The sequence below is a fragment of the Denticeps clupeoides genome, chromosome 18, assembly GCF_900700375.1.
Source record: "Denticeps clupeoides chromosome 18, fDenClu1.1, whole genome shotgun sequence".
Classification (NCBI taxonomy): domain Eukaryota; kingdom Metazoa; phylum Chordata; class Actinopteri; order Clupeiformes; family Denticipitidae; genus Denticeps; species Denticeps clupeoides.
Window position 1 is genome coordinate 6,466,770 of NC_041724.1, and position 20,444 is coordinate 6,487,213.

The 20,444-nt window shown below is 42.5% G+C and overlaps 3 protein-coding genes across 3 annotated transcripts; 2 read left to right on the forward strand and 1 right to left on the reverse strand.

Annotated features, from left to right (window-relative positions):
* Positions 1-21: 21 nt before the first annotated feature.
* cops6 (COP9 signalosome subunit 6) lies at positions 22-4,054 on the reverse strand. Its single transcript, XM_028960350.1, has 10 exons — positions 3,972-4,054; positions 3,386-3,511; positions 3,138-3,269; positions 2,729-2,817; positions 2,582-2,644; positions 2,267-2,314; positions 2,048-2,162; positions 1,256-1,348; positions 1,055-1,155; positions 22-969 (listed from the first exon to the last, which is right to left on the reverse strand). Exons 1-10 carry the CDS (start codon positions 4,012-4,014, stop codon positions 829-831), a joined length of 951 nt encoding a protein of 316 aa, XP_028816183.1. The 5' UTR covers positions 4,015-4,054; the 3' UTR covers positions 22-828.
* Positions 4,055-4,733: 679 nt separating this feature from the next.
* Positions 4,734-7,131, forward strand: LOC114768364 (F-box/LRR-repeat protein 12). Its single transcript, XM_028960592.1, has 3 exons — positions 4,734-4,871; positions 5,197-5,272; positions 6,006-7,131. The coding sequence occupies exons 1-3, from the start codon at positions 4,771-4,773 to the stop codon at positions 6,987-6,989; spliced, it is 1,161 nt and encodes a 386-aa protein (XP_028816425.1). The 5' UTR covers positions 4,734-4,770; the 3' UTR covers positions 6,990-7,131.
* A 1,830-nt stretch (positions 7,132-8,961) lies between these two features.
* On the forward strand, positions 8,962-20,043 carry LOC114768128 (NXPE family member 3-like). The gene is made up of 6 exons (XM_028960251.1): positions 8,962-9,221; positions 15,497-15,568; positions 15,771-16,522; positions 17,941-18,011; positions 18,195-18,401; positions 19,321-20,043. Exons 2-6 carry the CDS (start codon positions 15,512-15,514, stop codon positions 19,857-19,859), a joined length of 1,626 nt encoding a protein of 541 aa, XP_028816084.1. The 5' UTR covers positions 8,962-9,221; positions 15,497-15,511; the 3' UTR covers positions 19,860-20,043.
* The last annotated feature ends 401 nt before the right edge of the window (positions 20,044-20,444 follow it).

Genomic DNA, 20,444 nt, shown 5'->3' on the forward strand with positions numbered 1-20,444 from the left:
CTGGATTGACAGTTGGTCAAATTTAAGAACTGCAGAATAATAAGTTTACTGTTAGAATCACATAAGAAAACATAAAGCCTAAAAAAATAAAAACATAACAGAACCAGTTTTCAGATGAGGTGTAAGGCTTGATAAAAGTGGGAAATTGCAATGTATAATCCTATAATGCTATCAAATTGATCGTAAATAGTAAATATAGGAAAAACTGTTGTGTGTGCTGAAGTTTGTGTTCAGCGAGTTTATCAATATTCTGATAGTACCCATTAAAATTTAAATCTATTTGGCACTTCATGAATGGTAATAGTACCTATGTGCAGTGTTGGTCTGGGCTCCATGAACGTGTGCTGCTGCCCTCTACTGGCTGTGCAGCAGTGACATAACTGATGGGAACTGTCAATTCTGGAGGACAAGTACACAATAGCTTGGAGACTAAGTGAACCCACATTGCAGGAGAAGAACATAATGCTGTTCCAAACATCTGCAAGGTTGCATATGCAAAAAAAGAAAAAAAAAATCGTACATGTGATGTAACAGAAGCAGTGTTTTGTTTACTGTATTTATAAATGAACAACAATACAAGAAAAGTCATTTCCCCCCCCAAACAGACATACAATAACAAACAAAAAAGGGCAATGTTGCTAATGTAAGTTCCTGATAACGCACACACACACACACAAAACGTGATCACGAAAGCGTGTTTGTGCATGTGTGTGCATTTTAGAAGCCTAATGTACAACTTATTGTCATCAACTTGCTGCTTCAGCGCAGGAACACGGTTTAGCCAATACAGATCAGTCTTCTTCCAAAGCTGCCGTCCACATCCCTCTCTCAAAAAAACAGTCCTCTCATTCTCCGCCCAATGCCTTGCCTGTCGTAGAGGACGTTGAACTTGTTGATGAACTGGTTCATGCTGTTGCAGGTCTTCGTGATGGTGCCCAGGTAAGCCATGAGACCCACATCGTTGCATTGCTAAATTAGAACACAACAGAAGGTGACACAAGGTCAGAAATAGTCAAAATGGCAGAACTTGACTGTAGAACTGTGGCTCACTTACATCGTAAAAGTCTGTCTTGAACTTGAATGTGTTGAGGACCGGTAACCTGTGGCAGAGCGCGTTCACCTCCCGCAGGATCTCGTGGTTGAACGGCACCTCACCTATGGCACAGCAGTCATGAGTGAATAAATGGCAAGGGTTGATTTCAATTATAACCAAAAAAAAAAATTCCCAACTGGCCACATTAAACACCCGTCTCACCCGCTTCCACAGCTTTGACGTACTCCAGGATGATCTTCACCCTGCTGTGAAGCATTTTAATTGCACTGTGCTGGGCAATGAGGTGCTCTGCCACTGAAACACATGGAAAACAGAGCATAAACAAGACGCAGCATTTATAATGTAACATAAATCAACTATTGGGGCATAATGTACAGATTTCAATGACGTTGAGTTCTTGAATTAGCTCTTTCTACAACAAACGGATATGGATAAATTATTAATAGTTATTAAAAACTTTTTTTTTTTTAAATTCAATTTCAAATATAAAATTATTTTTCTCTGTGTATACATGGATTAAAGCAAAAAAAAAAAAGTTCTTTGTCCTGAACTCAAAAAGTAGGCACTGAGCACCACCCTAACTATCAAACCACAAAATAGTTAATAGTTTTATAAACATCTCATTATTTCAGTTATATATGGATATATATGGATCGTGTGCTATTTCTACACTGCCAACAGCAAGCGACGGTTAAATTAAATCACGGCTATAAACAACCTCTCCTTCATCTTGGTTTGATGGTCAATGCGTCGCAACATGTAAAAACACGTTTTTTTATGGGATGTGTCAGAGCGCAGCACGGAACGCGATCAGCCTATGAAGGTCTTTAGTGCACAGGTGACAGAAATCCATGGTGACATGGTAACCAACCAAATGTGTGCAATGCATTGGTTTAAATGAAGTGGTTAGCTGATTTTTTTTGGCTGGTTTGGCTGGTCTGTTTGTAGAACTTTTCCAGTTTAATTAACAGGGTGGGCATGATTAATCTGTACCTGTGGAGTTCTCTCCCGTGCCAGTGGCAGTCATACGGGCAACGTGATCGACTCCTATTCGCTCCGCCTCCTCTGTGGCCAGAGTATATGTCAGTTCCGCAAACAGCATGGTGGCCTGCGCAAAAAAAAAAAAAAAAGAGAGGAGACGTACAACAGGGGCACAGGAGCACTGCAACCTGCTATAAGTTAACACTCAACCGGGCTAAAACTTGTAATTACCTCTCCATTAATGATGTCAATAACTGACTCGTACACGCTGACAGGAAGCTGAAAAGAAAATGAACAAGTCTCTCAAAATGTACTCCTGAATGGATGAATTAAAATGCGGTGCATTAGCATGCAACATGATCATTTTGTGGAGTAACGTTACCTAAGAAAGTTCATTATGGATCAAAAGAATCATATTACACTTCAAGGCGACAAATAGAAATGTGTCAACCCCAAGGTAGGTTTATATACCTTGGTTGCAAGCAGTATAAATGGCAGATCTCTTAATATCCATGAGGACAGAGAATTTTAAAAGAAGACACTCACATCTGTGTGCTTGGTCATGGGGTTGAGTTTGAGGAACAGCGGACTCTCAATGATCTCGCACACCTGCAAGGTGCAGAAAAATGAACAGAAAGCAGAAAAGTGAAGGCAATTCATATCGAGCTCCTTCACAAAGGCGCCGTCACACACCTGCTTGTGGATGTGGATGTCCGACTGATCAGGGGGTCCGCCGGTCGTGTACCAGCCTAGGAACTCCATGTCTTTAAAGACCTGTTTAACTGTCAGCCCAAGCGACACAAAGAGGGTTCAGAGGTGAACAATGCCAGGCATTACATTTAGAGCATTTATCAGACGCCCTTATCCAGAGCGACTTACAATCAATAGTCACGGGGACAGTTTAGGGTTAAGTGTCTTGCTCAGGGACACAATGATTTGAATTTGAACCCGGGTCTTCTGGTTCATAGGCGAGTGTGTTACTCACTAGGCTACTACCACCCTTCATTAGGTTATGAAACATACGAAACGTGAACTATACATATATTATGAAACATGAACTATACATATATATTTCACTCACATACATATATAGAACACTCACATTGTTCTTCCTTTGTGTAGTAATACTCCTTATCGATCATGGTCCTGTCATCCACAGTGTGGGACAGAAGCTCAAAAGAGTTCATGACTTCAATGTTTCTTCCTTCTTGTTTCCCAATGAGGGCACCAATCACTAGTCACAAACAAAAAATTAAAATCATCACACATGCTGTGGCACTGGAAACCCACAGTCCTGCAACAATTCTGACAGATGGATGAACACCCGGGCGAAGATGCTCACGAACCTACCCTGCATGGGCCGGCCCTCCTGGGAGCGAATGCGTATCCAGTGGTCAGAAATGTTGAGGATGACCAGCGGGTGCAGGGCAACTGATACACTGCCAGTGACCCCAGAGGCCATGACGCCGGGGCTCGCTGCATGCGAACAGAAGAGGAGCACGGGAAATGCGTGCGGTTGGAACAAAACAATCAAACCGTGACAACAGAGACGATCCTTCCACGAACGAGACCTTCATCATATTCTTCTTCCGAGAATCGCTCCTCTTTAGCAAGAGACTAAATGGCCGCTTCCATTTTATGGGCACCGTGGGCCTTTCGTATAGAAATACACATGAATAACGGCCGCAGTATTAATGAGCTGTAAGTAAGGTGCCGTATTCCTGCAAGCTGCACCCTCACGCAGCGCCCAGAGGAGCCGACTTAGCCAGTCGGCACACAACCGGGTGCTACTTGTGTAGACACTTGTCGAGATACAAGAACCTAATTCACGCGACGAAAGGAGCTTACAGAACGTCCCTCTTCCGCACAGCCCAGGAACGCGCAATACGCACAAAGCACGCAACTTTGGTTGAACGCCCAACGCAGACATGCTCACCTGCCCCGTCGACTTCCATTCCTCCACCATTGCTAGCAGCCATCTTTAGCGGAATGACACCTGCGCATGCGCAGTTACGTCCTCGTGTTTATTTGCCCACTGAGCATGCGCATTAAGCGGTTTCCACTGCCACTGGTCTGTTAAAGCCTCGCCACTTGCTTCATTCTACATTCACACGTGGGTTTAGGAAGTCTAAACCTATTCTGAGACTTCCTGTAGTTATTAGTTAGTCGAAATGAATTAAACATGAAAAAACTCTTTTTCTTTAAAGAAAAAAAATCTTTAATTTTATGTTGTAAGCCTCGTTTTATGTTTTTTTGTATGTACATGAAATTTACTGTAAAGTGTTTGTACACCAAAAATCTCTGTTACATACATAACAACATAGTATAATGCAATTTAATATAACAATACAGTACAGGCAAAAGTCTGGACACACCTTCTCATTCAATGTGATTTATTTATTTTCATGACCATTTACATTGGTAGATTCTCTCTGAAGGTATCAAAACTATGAATGAACATGAGTCCTGGCCTGGTAAATTGTTTCAAAATTCAATGTTAATTTATTGTATCTGGGGTCTCGAAATACTATGTAATTATGTCAACGAATTTGACTAACCTAGACTCGGATTATGATGTAATAATAAAAAAGAACAAAACGTGCAGTTTTGCTGAATGAATGCGCAACGCTGCGCAACGCCTGCGCGTATGGAGCGCAGCTTTGACGCCCTCGCAGGCGCCTCCGCCCGGTAACGCCTCCGCTCCGGCTCCCTGCGCCCCCTGCGCTGTTTACGAAATGGCCGACGCCAAAGCGTGCGCCCTGGACTATTTCCCCGACAACGTCCTAGTCGACATTCTGTTCTATCTGGACGTCCGCGAGCTCGTGCGCGCCGGAAGGTAAACTGCGCAGCGGGAACCGCGTTTTTTTCTGCCGCTTCACCGGCCAGGAGCCTCGGGCCGTGACCGGGTCCGAGCTCGCCGGTGGCTTCGTCTCGGGTCTGTTTACGTGCGTGTTGTGTGACGCGTGAGCTGGAACGTTTGCCGTTGTTATGCGTAAAATGAGGAGGAAAAAAAATTGGACAGTTTTTACGCGCCGTGTTTAGTGGAGCACTTTCTTGGTCTCTCATGTTCGCGTCTGTCACGGTGTTTTGCAATAATAAAGGTTAAACATGGAAGACTCCCATGTTTTGTGTCTTCCTTTTTTTTATTTCGTTGTCTGCAGAGTGTGCAGGAGATGGAGACGCCTGGTTAAAGATCAGAGGCTGTGGCGGACAGTCGACCTCACCACCTGCAAGGGGGTAAATAATCGAAACGAGAACCCCAAATACGCCCGTGTTCTTCTACCTTGGAGAGCATATATAGTACAGGCCAAACGTCTGGACACACCTTCTCATTAAATGTGTTTTCTTTATTTTCATGACCATTTACGTTGGTAGATTCTCACTGAAGGCATCAAAACTATGAATGAACACATGTGGAGTTATGTACTTAACCAAAAAAGGTGAAATAACTGAAAACATGTTTTATATTCTAGTTTCTTTGCTCTGATTACTGCTTTGCACACTCTTGGCATTCTCTCGATGAGCTTCAAGGGGTCGTCACCTGAAATGCTTTTCCAACAGTCTTGAAGGAGCTCCCAGAGGTGTTTAGCACTTGTTGGTCCCTTTGCCTTCACTCTGCGGTCCAGCTCACCCCAAACCATCTGGATTGGGTTCAGGTCCGGTGACTGTGGAGGCCAGGTCTCCACTTTTTGTTAAGTACATAACTCCACATGTGTTCATTCATAGTTTTGATGCCTTCAGTGAGAATCTACCAACGTAAATGGTCATGAAAATAAAGAAAACACATTGAACGAGAAGGTGTGTCCAGACTTTTGACCTGTACTGTACATATTAAGTTGAAAAATTCAGATTTATACTTGAAAAGCAGTTTTTATATCTTTGTCATACAAGCACCAAATGGAAGAATTTGAAACGCATGAGAACGCAGATGTTTCCTGTTTTAACACACCTTAACTTTACGCTCTTTCAGGTCACCGCTCACCGGTTGTGGCACGTGCGCCATTATCTCGGATGTGGCTTGCGCTTTCTCAGCCTGCGCGGCCTGTTGTTTTCAGCACGTGGTGGAACCTTCTTATCCGAACCCTGGCTGAAGGCCTTGGCTTCCAAGTGCCCGCGCCTGCGCAGACTCTCCTTACTCCACACGGACCTCCGAGGCCTGCGCAGTTGTCTTCTGATGCCGCCAACCTTGCAGGTCCTGGAGCTGCATGGCTGTGAGGTCCGGCCGGGCTTTTTCACCCAGAGCCCCTCCGAAACCAACGCCGAGGCGGCGTCAGGGAGCGCCGGCTCCAGGGGAAGCAAGGACAAGGCAGTTGGTGTTTCTCAATCTCGTATGAACGTTGAGACTCTCGTGCTGGATAACGTGCCTTCTTTCACCGACGACCACCTTCGGAGCCTGGCCTCGTGGCAGAAGCTCAGCCGGCTGGAGCTCCGGGACGTTATCCGCGTCACGGCGGCCGGCCTGCGTGCCTGCGCCACCGGGGAGGACGGGTGCAGCGCGGCACTCGTGCGACTGCGCGGTTTGGAGCTGGGGAGCTCCGGCCGATCGGGGCCTCGCCTCCAGATGGCCTCCTTGGGGTTGGGTGCAGGCTGGGCGGGCCTGGAGGAGCTCACCCTCGGGGGCCGAGAAGTCGGCCCGGGGCTGCTGTGCGTGAGTCGACTGCGCGACCTGCAGCGCTTGCGCCTGCGCTGCTGCTCGCTCAGCGAAATGCAAGTGCTGCGCAGCTGTCGCGCGCTGCGAAGTCTGCGGCGGCTGGAGTTCTCCGAGGTGGACTTCCAGATCCACCAACGGACGCCAGACAGAGAAGGCGGAGAAGATGGTGACGCCGCTGGTGATAGTGGTGGGAAATTTAACGAGTCGGACCCAGTGCCCACTCTTCGGCGCTCTCTGGCCACTCTGCTGCCTCAGTGTGTCCTCGTTTTTGTCCAGTGCAAAGTGACAATTAGCTCAGACTAGAGATACAACATACCACCAGATCACCACCAGGTTTCATTTATTTACTGGAAATTCTGCATTTTACTGTCATTTCATAGTCTGTCTTGGGTTTTTTATGATCCAGATAAATAAATAAAAATCCACATGAATAAACTGTATAAAAGCTTGTACTTATTTGACAAATGCCACACACTTTATGTACATATGTACAATATAGTCTTTGGCCAATATTGTACATTTTGGAGTTGATGAGTTTTTTTTTTTTTTTTGTTATGGCCACTACCAGGAAAATCAAACGTGCAGTTAATTGATGACACGTTAAATGTGCGTCATCTCATCAAACTTAACAAGAATGTTATCTTAACGCTAGGTTTTGGATGGTCAGCCTTGTCTATTTTCACAGTACTTTAGTAAGTGGCAGTAGGAGGGGTTGACACTAGAGTCAGATGTTTGACCTGTGGGTCTGGTTCATTTTGTTCCTCTTCAGCAGATGTAAGTGCATGCTGCAAATTCTTTCTTTAGGATTCTATATATTTAGATGATAAAAAAAAATATATTATGAAACATTTTTAGCTAAATGCCAGATTGCTTTGCTTTACAGATTGTTAGTGACGAATGACGTTTAAATAGGTTTAACTTGTTTTAAATTAGCCTTGGTATCCTATCTTGAAAAATCACAACTAAATGTGTACGTTTGTATGATTATGTTATATGTTTTGCGTTCTGAATTATTTAGGATGTTTTCATAATACATCATAGAATATATAGAACTTTTTATCTAAAATTTTTCTGTGGCCATAATTAAAATGGGAGAAAAGTGATATTTTTTGAATGGAAAAAGTTTAGTCTGGTTTCATCCTCCTGAAAAACAGACACATGCTTTTGTAGAGAATTTTGTGACTGTGTTTTGTAAATGTAAAGATGAACAACATCTTTGCACATTCTGACTCAGATATAAGTACAAAACATAGATACATAAAAACCACAAACAACGGAATAATTATGGGGTTCTGCTAGTGTAGAGGGAAGAAATATGGACACCCCACGGGTTTGCACCTTGGGTCATGGAACAGCCGGAAAACAACAGTATCTCACTTTAAACCTTGGTGTTGTACAAGGCTAAGATGGTTTCCAAACAAGCGTGTTACGATGGACACAAGACAAAGCTGGCGTGATCCTGCTTTCCTACCCTTTGTTACCCACAGTGGTATAAATATGCTTGTGAACTTGCAAAGTCCCCCCATGCATGGTAAAATAAACTTGGATCCTTTCTGGATCCAAGTTTGGATCCTTTCTGCAGCTCTGTAGAAAGGAAAATTCTTTGTGGACCTTTAGTGTAAAGACACTTTTGGATTGTAAGTCCTTTAGGTGTTTGTATACAACAAAGTTTCCAAGTGTTCCTCCTTTGTCTTCTAGTTTATGTGGAACTTGAAATATTAAACCTGCAAAACCTAATTCATTGTAGGATGGATTTTCTAAATGACATGATAAATCCGACAAACATCGTCCAACTCCCACCGCACGCATCATGTGCTGTGCACAGGGCATCAAATGCTGGAGGGCGAAGAATAACCTCTGACAGTAAGGCATTTGTTTGGCCTGTCCATAACTTGTATTTTTCTCCTCGGCTTAATTTTGATCTTGTGCGTCTTTGATCTCGTGTGATATGAAAAACATAATGAAAAATATAGTGCACAAAAAAAGGGAACACTTGTAACTCCGAGTCAATCACACTTCTGTGAAATTAGGAAGCGACACTGATTCACAATCAATTTCACACGCTGTTGTGCAAACGGAATAGACAACAAGTGGAGGTAGTTTCATTCATTCAGATGTAGGATGTCTTGTTTTCGTGTTCCCTTTATGTTTATTAAAATATATGCATATATTATACACACGTCCATATGTCCTGGACATCGTTTCTTTTCTCGCTCTTAAGCTCCACTCGGTGGGACGAGTCCTCCCTCCGCGCATGCGCACGCTGCGAATCACTACATCCGAGTCACTTCATGCTCAAGTTATTGTCAAGTTCGCGCAGAAATACGGCACCATGACGCTCTCTTCGACTCTCTTTTTTTTCGACGCCTGCCTTTTCCCGGCGGCACCTCGGCGGTTCGGGGTTCAAGCCGGCAACCTTCTGATTACGGGGCCGCGTCCTTAACCGCTGGGCCACCGCTGGGCCACCGCTGGGCCACCGCTGGGCCACCGCTGGGCCACCGCTGCCGAGACGCATCCTTCGTGGCAACAGTTCTGGTGCGTATTCGTGGCAACGGTTGCGTGTCCGCGTCCCACGATCGCAGATGGCAACCAGCACAGTATGTCGACAAACTTTAAATCACACAGTGTTCCATTTATTATTGTTTTATTAGCAGTGTATTTTTAACAGAAACAGCATGAATATTTTTTTTTAAATCATGCAAATGTTTTTTTGTGAAAAGAAGCTTTCATAACGATTTCGTGCGAACAAAGTCACACAAGATCAAAATGAAACCGAGGAAAAGTTACGAACAGGTCCAACATTTGCCTAACTGTCGGAGGCTATTTTTTGCCCTCCAGCGTTTGATGCCCTGTGTACAGCACATGATGCGTGCGGTGGGAGTTGGAGGATGTTTGTAAACAATGCAAACAAATGATGATGTAAACAAACAAATCTGTTTTGTTATAGAGTTTATGCCGTTATACTGTACACACACACATAGGTATGAGGGGCATATGTAAAAGTGATTGTCACATGTGATACACAGCACATGGTGCACACAGTGAAATTTGTCCTCTGCATTTAACCCATCACCCTGAGTGAGCAGTGGGCAGCTATGGCAGGCTGGGGACTGTGTTTTGCTCAGTGGCACCTCAGTGGCACCGTGGCAGATCGGGATTCGAACCAGCAAACTTCTGACCTTCCTTAAAAGATATTGTACTAGTGTATGTGCATGTGTGGAAAGATTTCAATTGAACAGGAAGCCATTTCATGAAGTGAAAGTGAATTGATTGTCATTGTGAAACAGCACAGCACACAGCGACACAACAAAATATGTCCTCTGCTTTTAACCGTCACCCTTGGTGAGCAGTGGGCGGCCATGACAGGCGCCCGGGGAGCAGTGTCTGGGGACGGTGCTTTGCTCAGTGGCACCTTGGCGGCTCTGGATTCAGGAAGCCATTTCACAGGAACAGGAAGGCAGTCTTTGATCACAACCTCTGATCATTCCTTTTGGACACCACCTGAACTGCGGCATAATTGTGGTCTGTGCTTTGTGGATTATGTCGGACTGTTGTGGATATTGGTGCTGAGCCTTGCCAGTCTAATGAACTGAGTTTTTGCTAAACAATTTTTTTTTTTTTATTTGGCATGCAGGAATCATAAACGCTATAGGAATCCATTCAGTTCTAAATGACATTCTGGATGTTGATCACCATTATGGCATTATTAGCTTCAAACTAATAATAATATTATAAGTCCCTACATTAATTTAACATGACGACAATGAATGTTCTTCAACAAGTGAACCCACTTGAAAACGATGGAATCCATGAAATAGATGTGCTTTGTACACTCCTGCACATTCTTCAGTGATTAGCATGGGAATTAAATCTTTGTTCCAACATTTTTTTTAACAAAACAATTTTCCATGTGAAACCAGGCAAACGGTCACTGAAAGTTGAGTGCAAACAGAGCATAATGTTCATGCCCTGTGTAAAAAAGACCATGTGGTTTGAGAGAAAACTGAGTGTGTAGAAAAACTCTTTCTCCCTCCACACAAAGCACTGTATTCAACCACTCCCACTTGATGTTACCTGGCAGAAAGAGGCATGGCACAATAGAGGTTAAAAATGAACAGTTTCTAATTTATTAACACCTGTAAATAATTATTGTAGTTACATGTGAATATTGTATGTAAAAAGGTACCAAGGTTACAGAGAAAATAAAAATGAGAAGAAAGAGTAAAGGGGGAGAGAGAGAGAGAGGGAGGGAGAGAGAAAGACTCAGAAGCCTAAAGCAAAGTTTTCTGGACCTTATACAGTTGAGCAGAAACTTAGTGAGACAGACTATGTCATAGCTACCACTGAGCGCAGACGTAAGACAAGAGTGTGCCACATTAATATGTTAAAACCTTATGTGATAAGGGATGTGACTGCCTCTATGAAGTCTGTTGACAAGTGTAAACCGTGTGTTACAGTGAACAATGTTCCTGTTGTTGCTGAAGAAATGTTGTTGGAAGAACCTCAGTCGCCTGGTGTACGTCTTAACAATTCTATTATCTTGGGTAATATAGAGTTGCATCTATCATATTTACCTAAAGATCAGTTGAATGAAGTTGTGATTTTGTTACGGAAATACCCGTCATTGTTCTCTGATCTGCCTGGGAGAACAACGGTGTTGTCCCATGATATTGACATGGGTAATTCTACTCCCATTAAACAACATCCCTATCGAGTGAATCCTGTGAAGCGGGATATCATGAGAAGTGAGGTAGATTACTTGCTTCAAAACAATCTTGCTGTTCACAGTCAAAGTCCGTGGAGTTCACCATGTTTACTTGTTCCTAAACCTGATTCTACGTTTCGTTTTTGTACGGACTATAGGAAGGTAAACAGTATCACCAAACCTGATTCTTTTCCATTACCCAGAATGGAAGACTGTGTACATAATGTTGGTGCTGCAAAGTATGTGACAAAACTAGACCTGTTAAAGGGTTACTGGCAGGTTCCTTTGACTACACGAGCGTGTGAAATCTCTGCGTTTGTCACCCCTGACAATTTTGTACAGTACAAATGTATGGCGTTTGGCATGCGAAATGCCCCAGCGACATTCCAGAGGCTCATGGAGAAAGTTTTGTCCGGACTGTGTAATTGTGAAGCATATTTGGATGACATTGTGGTTTACTCTTGTAATTGGGAAGACCATCTTACTAATTTGGAGAGAGTGTTTGAAAGACTGTGTAGTGCTAACTTAACACTCAACTTAGCAAAGTGTGAGTTTGCTAAAGCTGTGGTAACATACCTTGGAAAGAAAGTGGGCCAAGGCTGTGTAAGGCCCATGACAGCTAAAGTGATCGCTGTTACTGAATTTCCTAGTCCCCTTACTAAACGTCAGTTACGTAGGTTTTTAGGGATGGCTGGATACTATCGAGGTTTTTGCAAGAACTTCACAACTGTGGTATCTCCCTTAACTGACTTGCTTAGCACAGAGAGAAAGTTTGTTTGGAATTCTCAGTGTGAAAATGCTTTTATTGCTGTGAAAGACCTTTTATGCAATGCTCCAATTCTCTCTGCCCCTAACTTTTCTCTTCCATTTAAGTTACAAATCGATGCAAGTGCTGTAGGTGCAGGTGCTGTCCTGTTACAGGAGGATGATGCTGGTGTCGAGCATCCTGTTTGTTACTTTTCCAAGAAGTTCTTCAAGTGTCAGAGAAACTACAGCACTATTGAGAAAGAGGCTCTTGCCTTGGTATTATCACTTAAACATTTTGAAGTTTATGTGGGTGGGAGTTGTGTACCTCTCGTTGTTTTTACAGACCATAATCCTCTTGTGTTTCTTTTACATTTACATTTACAGCATTTATCAGACGCCCTTATCCAGAGCGACTTACAATCAGTAGTTACAGGGACAGTCTCCCTGGAGCAATTTAGGGTTAAGTGTCTTGCTCAGGGACACAATGGTAGTAAGTGGGATTCGAACCCGGGTCTTCTGGTTCATGGGCGAGTGTGTTACCCACTATGCTACTACCACCCATGCCACTATGCTACTACCACCCACCACACTCTCCCGAATGTGCAACCTTAATCAACGTTTGATGCGTTGGTCATTGTTCCTTCAAGAATATAACCTTGATATCCACCACAAGAAAGGAGTGGAAAATGTTGTTGCAGATGCACTGTCCAGGGCTTGTGAGTTTGATGTTGGTGACTGAGAGTAATATTGTGTCTGATGTTATAGTAATTTACAATCCATTGGTTGTAAGTTTGGTGATGGAGGTGTTACGTCCTCTGACGTATTTATTTTATGTTTATTATATTGTAAACATGAATTGTCATGCTACAGTATGTTGTGTTTTTCTCTCTTCTTTTTCTCTTTTTTTTTCTTCTTTCTCTCGTCTACCACACTGCCAGTTTGTTAGCTTGTTGTTTGTGCTAAGGTGCTAGCCTGTGCTAAGTCTTAACTTCTACTTCACCAGTTGTCATCTTAGTAGTCATTGCTACAGCCCTGTTCCTACTCTTTTCTGAAACTTGAGTTCTTTGTTTTATGTACTTACTTATTTTATCTGGAGCAGTAGGGAGGAGGACACCATTTACTTTTGGTATCATTTTTTCTCATGTGTTAAGTTAGTAAGGGAGCCAGGTAAAACATCCCTGTTTTGGATACTTGAGTTTGTAAATCAAATCTTTTTGTTTGGCATTTAAGATTAGTGTGATCTTTTCGGAGTGTTGGGACAGGGGAAAAGCAAATTAGACATTGTATTCAGGTTTGTAGATAAAACGCTGCTATCTTAATTCGTTTTGTTACTTCTCTTCCACCCCTAGACACGAGGAGAACGTAACACATGTAAAACAGAGGTGTTGAATCTTCACACACAACCATTGACACAGGAATGTCACATATCTTCTTGTATACAGCTGCTATGCAAGACAAAAGCATGGTCCTGCGACACCCAATCTTACACCTGCCAAACCCGTACAACCAGTTTCCTAATGCAAAGTCAAACTTCCCCTTAAATATATGGTATGATCAGAGGTGGAAAAATTAAAAATGTAATTAACTAAAGGTATCATAACTTTGCTCAAAAAACCTACTTGAGTAGAAGTAAAAAATTACTTAATTTAAAATGCACTTTGAGTAAAAGTTACTTTTTTTTATGGCAAATATAAATATATCAGTTGTCTTTACTGAACAATTTGCATCTTTCAGTGTAGTCTGGGAATGAATATGGTTTTATATGTAGATCTATATATAGATGGAAAAAGTCCTTAACACTCACACACACACACACACACACACACACACACACACACACACACACACACACACACTTGTCTTGCTGGTTTTAGAAGTGTTGTTAAGTGACACAATGAGGGGTAGATTGCTTTGGACTGTGTTATTTTCATACCACACTCGCACACCTCTTCAGCAGACGTAAGTGGAACAGGAAAATTCTCAATTCTATGTTATATGTGAATATTGGGATTTATTATTTCTATGTATCTAAGTCTTCTTCTAGAGCTATGTATAATATAAATTGTATCTTAAATCACATAATCTATAAAAATAAGGTTAATGGTTAAGTGGGTGCCGGTACATAATCTGCCATGCGACTGCAGCATGTGTGAAACGCAATAATAGCATGACAACGTGTTGAGGTATATGTGTAGAAACTGTGCTGTGTTCAGAACAGCTTATTTATTAAGGGCAACCAATCTGACAGTCAGACGAACTGTAATAGCAACTATGAACCACCTCAGCAAAGCAGTGGGAACGATGATAGCTATTGTGTTAACAAAGCAAAAAAACCTTGTCAAACATTTATCAGATATTGATGAACCTGAACCATTAATTGCAGAATTTCAATATTTCATGAGACAATGGCAGAGACTCTGTTGTCCTATTGTTCTCTGAGCATCAATACAATATTATTAAACATCTGTAGATTTTTGCTTGTACAAACAAACCCCCAGCACATCTAATTTCTCAAAGCAAATTTGTCAGAATGGCCATCCTGATGGCGCATAAATGCCGGCATTTTCGTGGACTCTGAGCATGAACAGTTTCTGTTTTGTATTTTGAGTTCTGGCAATCGCCACATGCCCACGGGCTCGCTTTAGTTGTTCCCCTTTATTTCTCGTTCTTGGCCACCTCGCCATTGTTTCTTTGTGTTTATTGTTTATTTAATAATAAAAACCCCTTCCCAACATGTCCCAACATGGGGCAGTGGTTAAGCGGTTAAGGAAGCGGCCCCGTAATCAGAAGGTTGCCGGTTCGAATCCCGATCCGCCAAGGTGCCACTGAGGTGCCACTGAGCAAAGCACCGTCCCCACACACTGCTCCCCGGGCGCCTGTCATGGCTGCCCACTGCTTCACTTTACACCTATGCGCTTCCTTCCTCCGTAGTCGTGACAAAATTAAATTGTTGCCACTATCACTTATTAATCATTATTATTTGTGTGTATAATACTTGTGTGTATTTATATAGGGACTATATATATATATATATATATATACACACACACACACACACTACCGACTAAACAATTTTTTTGTTAAAGTGATTACAATATAAAGTACAAATTTAAAGTGACAGAAGTCTAGTAATTGTGTGTGTCTTGTGTTAGCAGTTCAGAAACCTGATTGCTTGCCCGTAGAAATTGTCTATGCTGTTGCAGCTTTGGTTTAGGCTACTGCACTTTGGCCCTAATAAATTCTAATAAAGATGGAGATGGACAGCAAAATGTGCATTTGACTGTGACTAAAATACAGACTCAAAAGGCAGAACCCTATAGAAATAACCACGCAATACTCTCTTCCCTTTCTGTTGCAGACACTGCCCTCTAGAATGAGGACTACACACCAAATAATATTTATTATCCTCATTATCCTATGCATTACTTTGGTGAGTATTTATGTTCAGGAATTTCATTACATTTGTTGTTTGTTCAGTAAAAAGACAAATGGGCTTCCTAAGACACGCCAATCTGTGTGTGTGCAAATAAATGCAAAGACGATAATCCCAAAAAAGGTGATTTATGAAGGGTAGACAGTTGTATGGTCATTGTGTCTGTCTGTTCTTCGTCTCTTCATCTCTTATCTCTTAGATAATGAAATACACATCATTTCAATTACTGTCCGGTCTTGGAGCAACACAGAACACTACATTCAGGCCTACCGATGAAAGCAGCACATCCTTTACCTTGGCAGACTTCATCAGTTTGGAAGAATGGACGTCACTGCTGGCACTGGTGGAGTGGCCATCTCCCACTCACAAACTGTCTTCACCAGTTGAAGCCACTGACCCCACTAAATGCTTATTTACGCTGGTCAGTCCTGATGTGAATTACACAGTTGGGAACGTACTGACTGTACAGGTTGTTGCAAGGGATGCTACGGGGAAGCCCAAAACCCATGGAGGGGACTTTTTTCAAGCCAAAATCTATAGTACTGAGCAACGTGCCAGCACATATGGCGAAGTTATCGACAACTACAACGGAACATACACTGTCCAGCTTGCTCTCCTTTGGCCTGGTCCAGCAAAAGTCTTGGTTCGCCTGATCCATTCAAGTGAGGCCGTTCAGGTCCTGAGAAGGCAGCGGGAGCAGTATCCGGACAAAGTTTTCTTTACAGGTTACTTTAAAGTGGGAAATGTTGAGGAAACAGTGGTGTGTAATGCTGACAGGAGTGCCTGGTTGGCTGGCAGCAGCAAAAGTGTCTGCAAGTTCACAGATCTTGGAACAGGAGAGCTGTGGTTCTGCCAGAAACCACCATCCCTACCCTGTGATTCGTGGGTTCACCACAGTTTTGGAGGATACCGGGCTAATGTCTCAACGACAGAAAATAGTCTTTTAAGCAAGTGAGTGTGCACACACAATTAGATAAATTTAGATAATGTATAACAGATTTTAAAAAAGTAGCTGCAAGAATAGACACTCAGCATACAGTTTGGTTTGTTGGTTCTAATGGAATAATATCTAAACATAGATTAAAAATCAACACAGTAAGATAACAAAGTAGACACAACTTTATATTACAACTAATATATATATAAACAGACATTTGTGCATAAAATGTGTGTGTGAATAAACTGAAATATGTAAATTGAACACTGTGAAAAAGACAGGAAAATATTGCACAGAGAGAAACATTTCACAGAAATATTGCACGTAAGAGAAACTTCCACTTGTCAGTCCATGATGTTTGCATGTGTGTGTTGGATGTTTTTGTGTGTGGTTAACTGCCAGGTGTTGCTTGTACAGTCTGATAGCAGCTGGCAAGAAAAAACCTTCTCACTTCATTGATTTCATTTTTTGTACTGTAACAGGTTTTGTAGAAACCCACAAAGATGAGGGTGGCTTGCAGGATTGGGGTTCTGGAGAGGGCCAGTTTAAAAATGACAGCAAGTGATACTGAATACCAGTTGCTAGGGGTTTGATAAAGAGGACAAATAATGGTGGTGACAGTGGCTATCCTGGTCTCCTAATGGTGCGAATTGTAAAACATTGGGATATTCATTGTGATATTATTGTTAATGTTGCTGTGGGAGAGTTGTATAGTTGTTTCCATGCAGGAAACTCTGACAGCACTGAGCAGCTCCTTCAGTGGCAGGCTACTGCACCCACGATGTGGGAAGGAGAGGTTCAGAAGGTCTTTTCTTCCAACCGCTGTCAGACTCTATAACAAAGACCTCGCAGCTGACCACACATACACAGACAAACACACACACTTGGGCACATTCTGTTAAATTGTAAATTTGTACATATATACAGATACAGTAGTGGCCAAGCGGGTAAGGAAGTGGACCTGTAATCAGAAGGTTGCCGGTTTGAATTCCGAACTGCCAAGGTACCAGGAGGTGTCACTGAGCACGCTCCCCGGGTGTCTGTCATGGGCTCATTTTGTTGTGTGCACTGTGTGCTGTGCCTGCTGTGCATCATAATGATATTCACTTCTTCTAATCATATGGCTTGTGATCCTGGTTTCATGTGACATTACAATGAACAATGGTGCTATTTTATAAAATTCTGCTGCAAGGGCGTTTGCTTATTTAGTTTGATGAGTTTGGTGTGACAATATTTTGATGATGGGTGTGTCTATTCAGACAAACGTAAAGACTGCTTCCCTAGATATTATAAAATAAAACGTGTTCAGATATCGTCCACCTATGTTTTCACTAGTCATTAAATTTCTTATTATCCCAAGCGAGAAGTTAATGATTGAGAAGATAATGATTTTTTTGTAGTTGGCAATATTGACATAAGTCTTTCTTTGCAGGTCTTCTACTGATGTTAAAATTCCAGGAAGTGATGTTACAGTGAACGTTCTTCAGAACATCAGTAAAACATGTAAGTGATTAGAAGCTACAGTATGCTGAAATATTCTGCACACAATGTCTGAAAGAAATTCGTTTTAGATAATATAAAGCTTGGGGTGCCACACACTGCAAACAAGTTATCTTATCTGTAGTTATTAGAATGGTCATTATGTAATGATGGATAATGGTGTTTTAAATTCTCTTTTTTTTTAAGCCAAGACAAATAAATGTCTGCCTGGTTTGGAGACCCCAGTGCCCGCAGGGTTTTATTTTCAGGACAAATGGACATCTTTGCTGTGTAAGACTCAGTCGTTCACCTCAGCAGACCAGGTGTCTGCCTGCATCAAGGACAAGCAGATCCTCATGATGGGTGATTCCACGCTACGCCAGTGGTTTGAGTATCTGTTGACAAAAGTGCCATGTAAGAAGAGAGTCTACATACATACATTTCTTTTCTTACATCTTTCTCACTTTTGAATTAGAGGAATAAATTATATGTACAAAAATAGTACAATAGTGCAAATATAAAAATAGCTTAAGACTCAATAATAATAATGATGATATTACTATATCCAGTGAAATGCCCGAGATAGTGCTAAGTGACATAATGATTATGCAATGAGTAAGAGTATGAGGGAGTAGCAGCAGCAACGTGTGCAGGGGGGTAAAACAAACATTTGAAGACAAACAGGTGAGTAGTATTGCACATCTGAGTGAAAAAACATTTGTGTTTGAATAGCCCTGAAAAATCGGTAGCCCTAAAAGCTCTGATAATCGTAAACCCACACCACCCTACCCCTCTGCTACGTTCCCTCCACTGGCTCCCAGTAGCTGCACGCATTAGATTCAAAATACTGATGCTGGCCTACAAAGCCAAACATGGAGTAGCACCATCCTACCTCACAGCCCTTATTACACCTCGCACTGCACCTCGTATACTCCGAGCCTCCAGTACTGCTCGCCTGGTCCCTCCATCTCTGAAGGTAAAAGGAAGATGCGCATCTAGACTCTTCTCCGTCTTGGCCCCTCGGTGGTGGAATGAACTTCCCCTCGAGGTCAGAACAGCTCAGTCACTGAGTATTTTCAAACGGCAGCTCAAGACCTTCCTCTTTAGAGAATATTTAGATTAACTGTAACCTTCTTATTGTCTTATTTATGAATAGAAACTACAACAGAGTGAATAAAAAGATTGTATTCGTAGTTGGGGGACCTAGTGAACCAGAATTGATCACTTTCTTCGATGGTAAAATGGAAGAACATTGTGAGTCGCTCTGGATAACGGTGTCTGCCAAATGCCTTCACTGTAAATTAAATGTAAAGCAAACTTTTATTTGTTTCAGCAGCCCTGAAAAAACTTAATCTTCATACTTCAGAACAATCTGGACCCTTTGAGGCTGTCGACACTACAGCCAATGTCCGGCTAGAGTGGCGTGCTCACGGTCTTCCTCTTCGTACTTCTAAGACCCCCTGGGCAGACTTACACTACATTGCCAATGAGATGAAAGACCTGGCAGGCGGTGAGCACACTGTGGTCGTCTTCACCATTTGGGCCCATTTCACCACCTACCCGCTGACTGTATATGTACGCAGACTGTCCATCATTCGCAAGGCAGTGATCGCACTGCTGCAGCGATCGTCCAATCAGACCCTGGTGGTGATCAAGTCAGCCAACACAGGATATAAGGACGTGTATGGCAGCGACTGGCTGTCTTGGCAGCTGGACCGCGTCCTCAGGGCCATGTTTAAGGACCTTCACGTGGTCATAATCGACGTGTGGCAGATGACCTCATGTCACAGCTCACCAGATAACATTCATCCACCTGCTGTTGTGATTGAGAATGAAGTGGAGCTTTTTCTGTCGTTTGTGTGTCCCAAGTAAAGGAGCAGGCATGGAGCCCTGGAAAAGACGGTGGTGGGATGTCTTGTTGTATTTGCTCTATGTGTACACTAGTCCACTTTGGTGCGGTGGGGTGAATGGATCCACACGAGCCATGTCGGATGACCACCTTCTGTTGTGGAGTGAGTCATTTGAGAGAGAGATAAAAACACGACTTGTCGACTTCTCTCATTGGCTTCTGACTTTGATTAGTTGACAGTCAATGCCCAAAGACAAGACAAAACTGGGACAAACTATTCCAAGTAATTCAACAACAAAGAAAACTAGCGCAAAAAAAAAACACTGAGTGGTTCTATACTATATTTACATTTACAGCATCAGACACCCTTATCCAGAACGACTTACAATCAGTAGTTACAGGGACAGTCCCCCACTGGAGCAACTTGGGGTTAAGTGTCTTGCTCAGGGACACAATGTTGGTAAGTGGGATTTGAACCTGGGTCTTCTGGTTCATAGGAGAGTATGTTACCCACTAGGCTACTACGACCCCTATATAGTTTCTATACTTTAACTATGTTAATTAACATTTTTTGTGATTGGATAGATACATGAAACAGTACAAGCCGT

Bases quoted from the DNA above. Each gene is read 5' to 3' on its own strand.
- cops6 (XM_028960350.1), bottom strand. From the start codon at position 4,014: ATGGCTGCTAGCAATGGTGGAGGAATGGAAGTCGACGGGGCAG. The intron at 2,163-2,266 runs GTAATTACAAGT...TTTTTTGCGCAG, and splicing joins TTGACATCATTAATGGAGAG to GCCACCATGCTGTTTGCGGA. The intron at 1,156-1,255 runs GTGAGACGGGTG...GCTGTGCCATAG, and splicing joins CGTCAAAGCTGTGGAAGCGG to GTGAGGTGCCGTTCAACCAC.
- LOC114768364 (XM_028960592.1), top strand. From the start codon at position 4,771: ATGGCCGACGCCAAAGCGTGCGCCCTGGACTATTTCCCCGACAACGTC. The intron at 4,872-5,196 runs GTAAACTGCGCA...CGTTGTCTGCAG, and splicing joins GAGCTCGTGCGCGCCGGAAG to AGTGTGCAGGAGATGGAGAC. The intron at 5,273-6,005 runs GTAAATAATCGA...ACGCTCTTTCAG, and splicing joins ACCTCACCACCTGCAAGGGG to GTCACCGCTCACCGGTTGTG.
- LOC114768128 (XM_028960251.1), top strand. From the start codon at position 15,512: ATGAGGACTACACACCAAATAATATTTATTATCCTCATTATCCTATGC. The intron at 16,523-17,940 runs GTGAGTGTGCAC...CTTTCTTTGCAG, and splicing joins GAAAATAGTCTTTTAAGCAA to GTCTTCTACTGATGTTAAAA. The intron at 18,012-18,194 runs GTAAGTGATTAG...TTTTTTTTTAAG, and splicing joins TCAGAACATCAGTAAAACAT to CCAAGACAAATAAATGTCTG.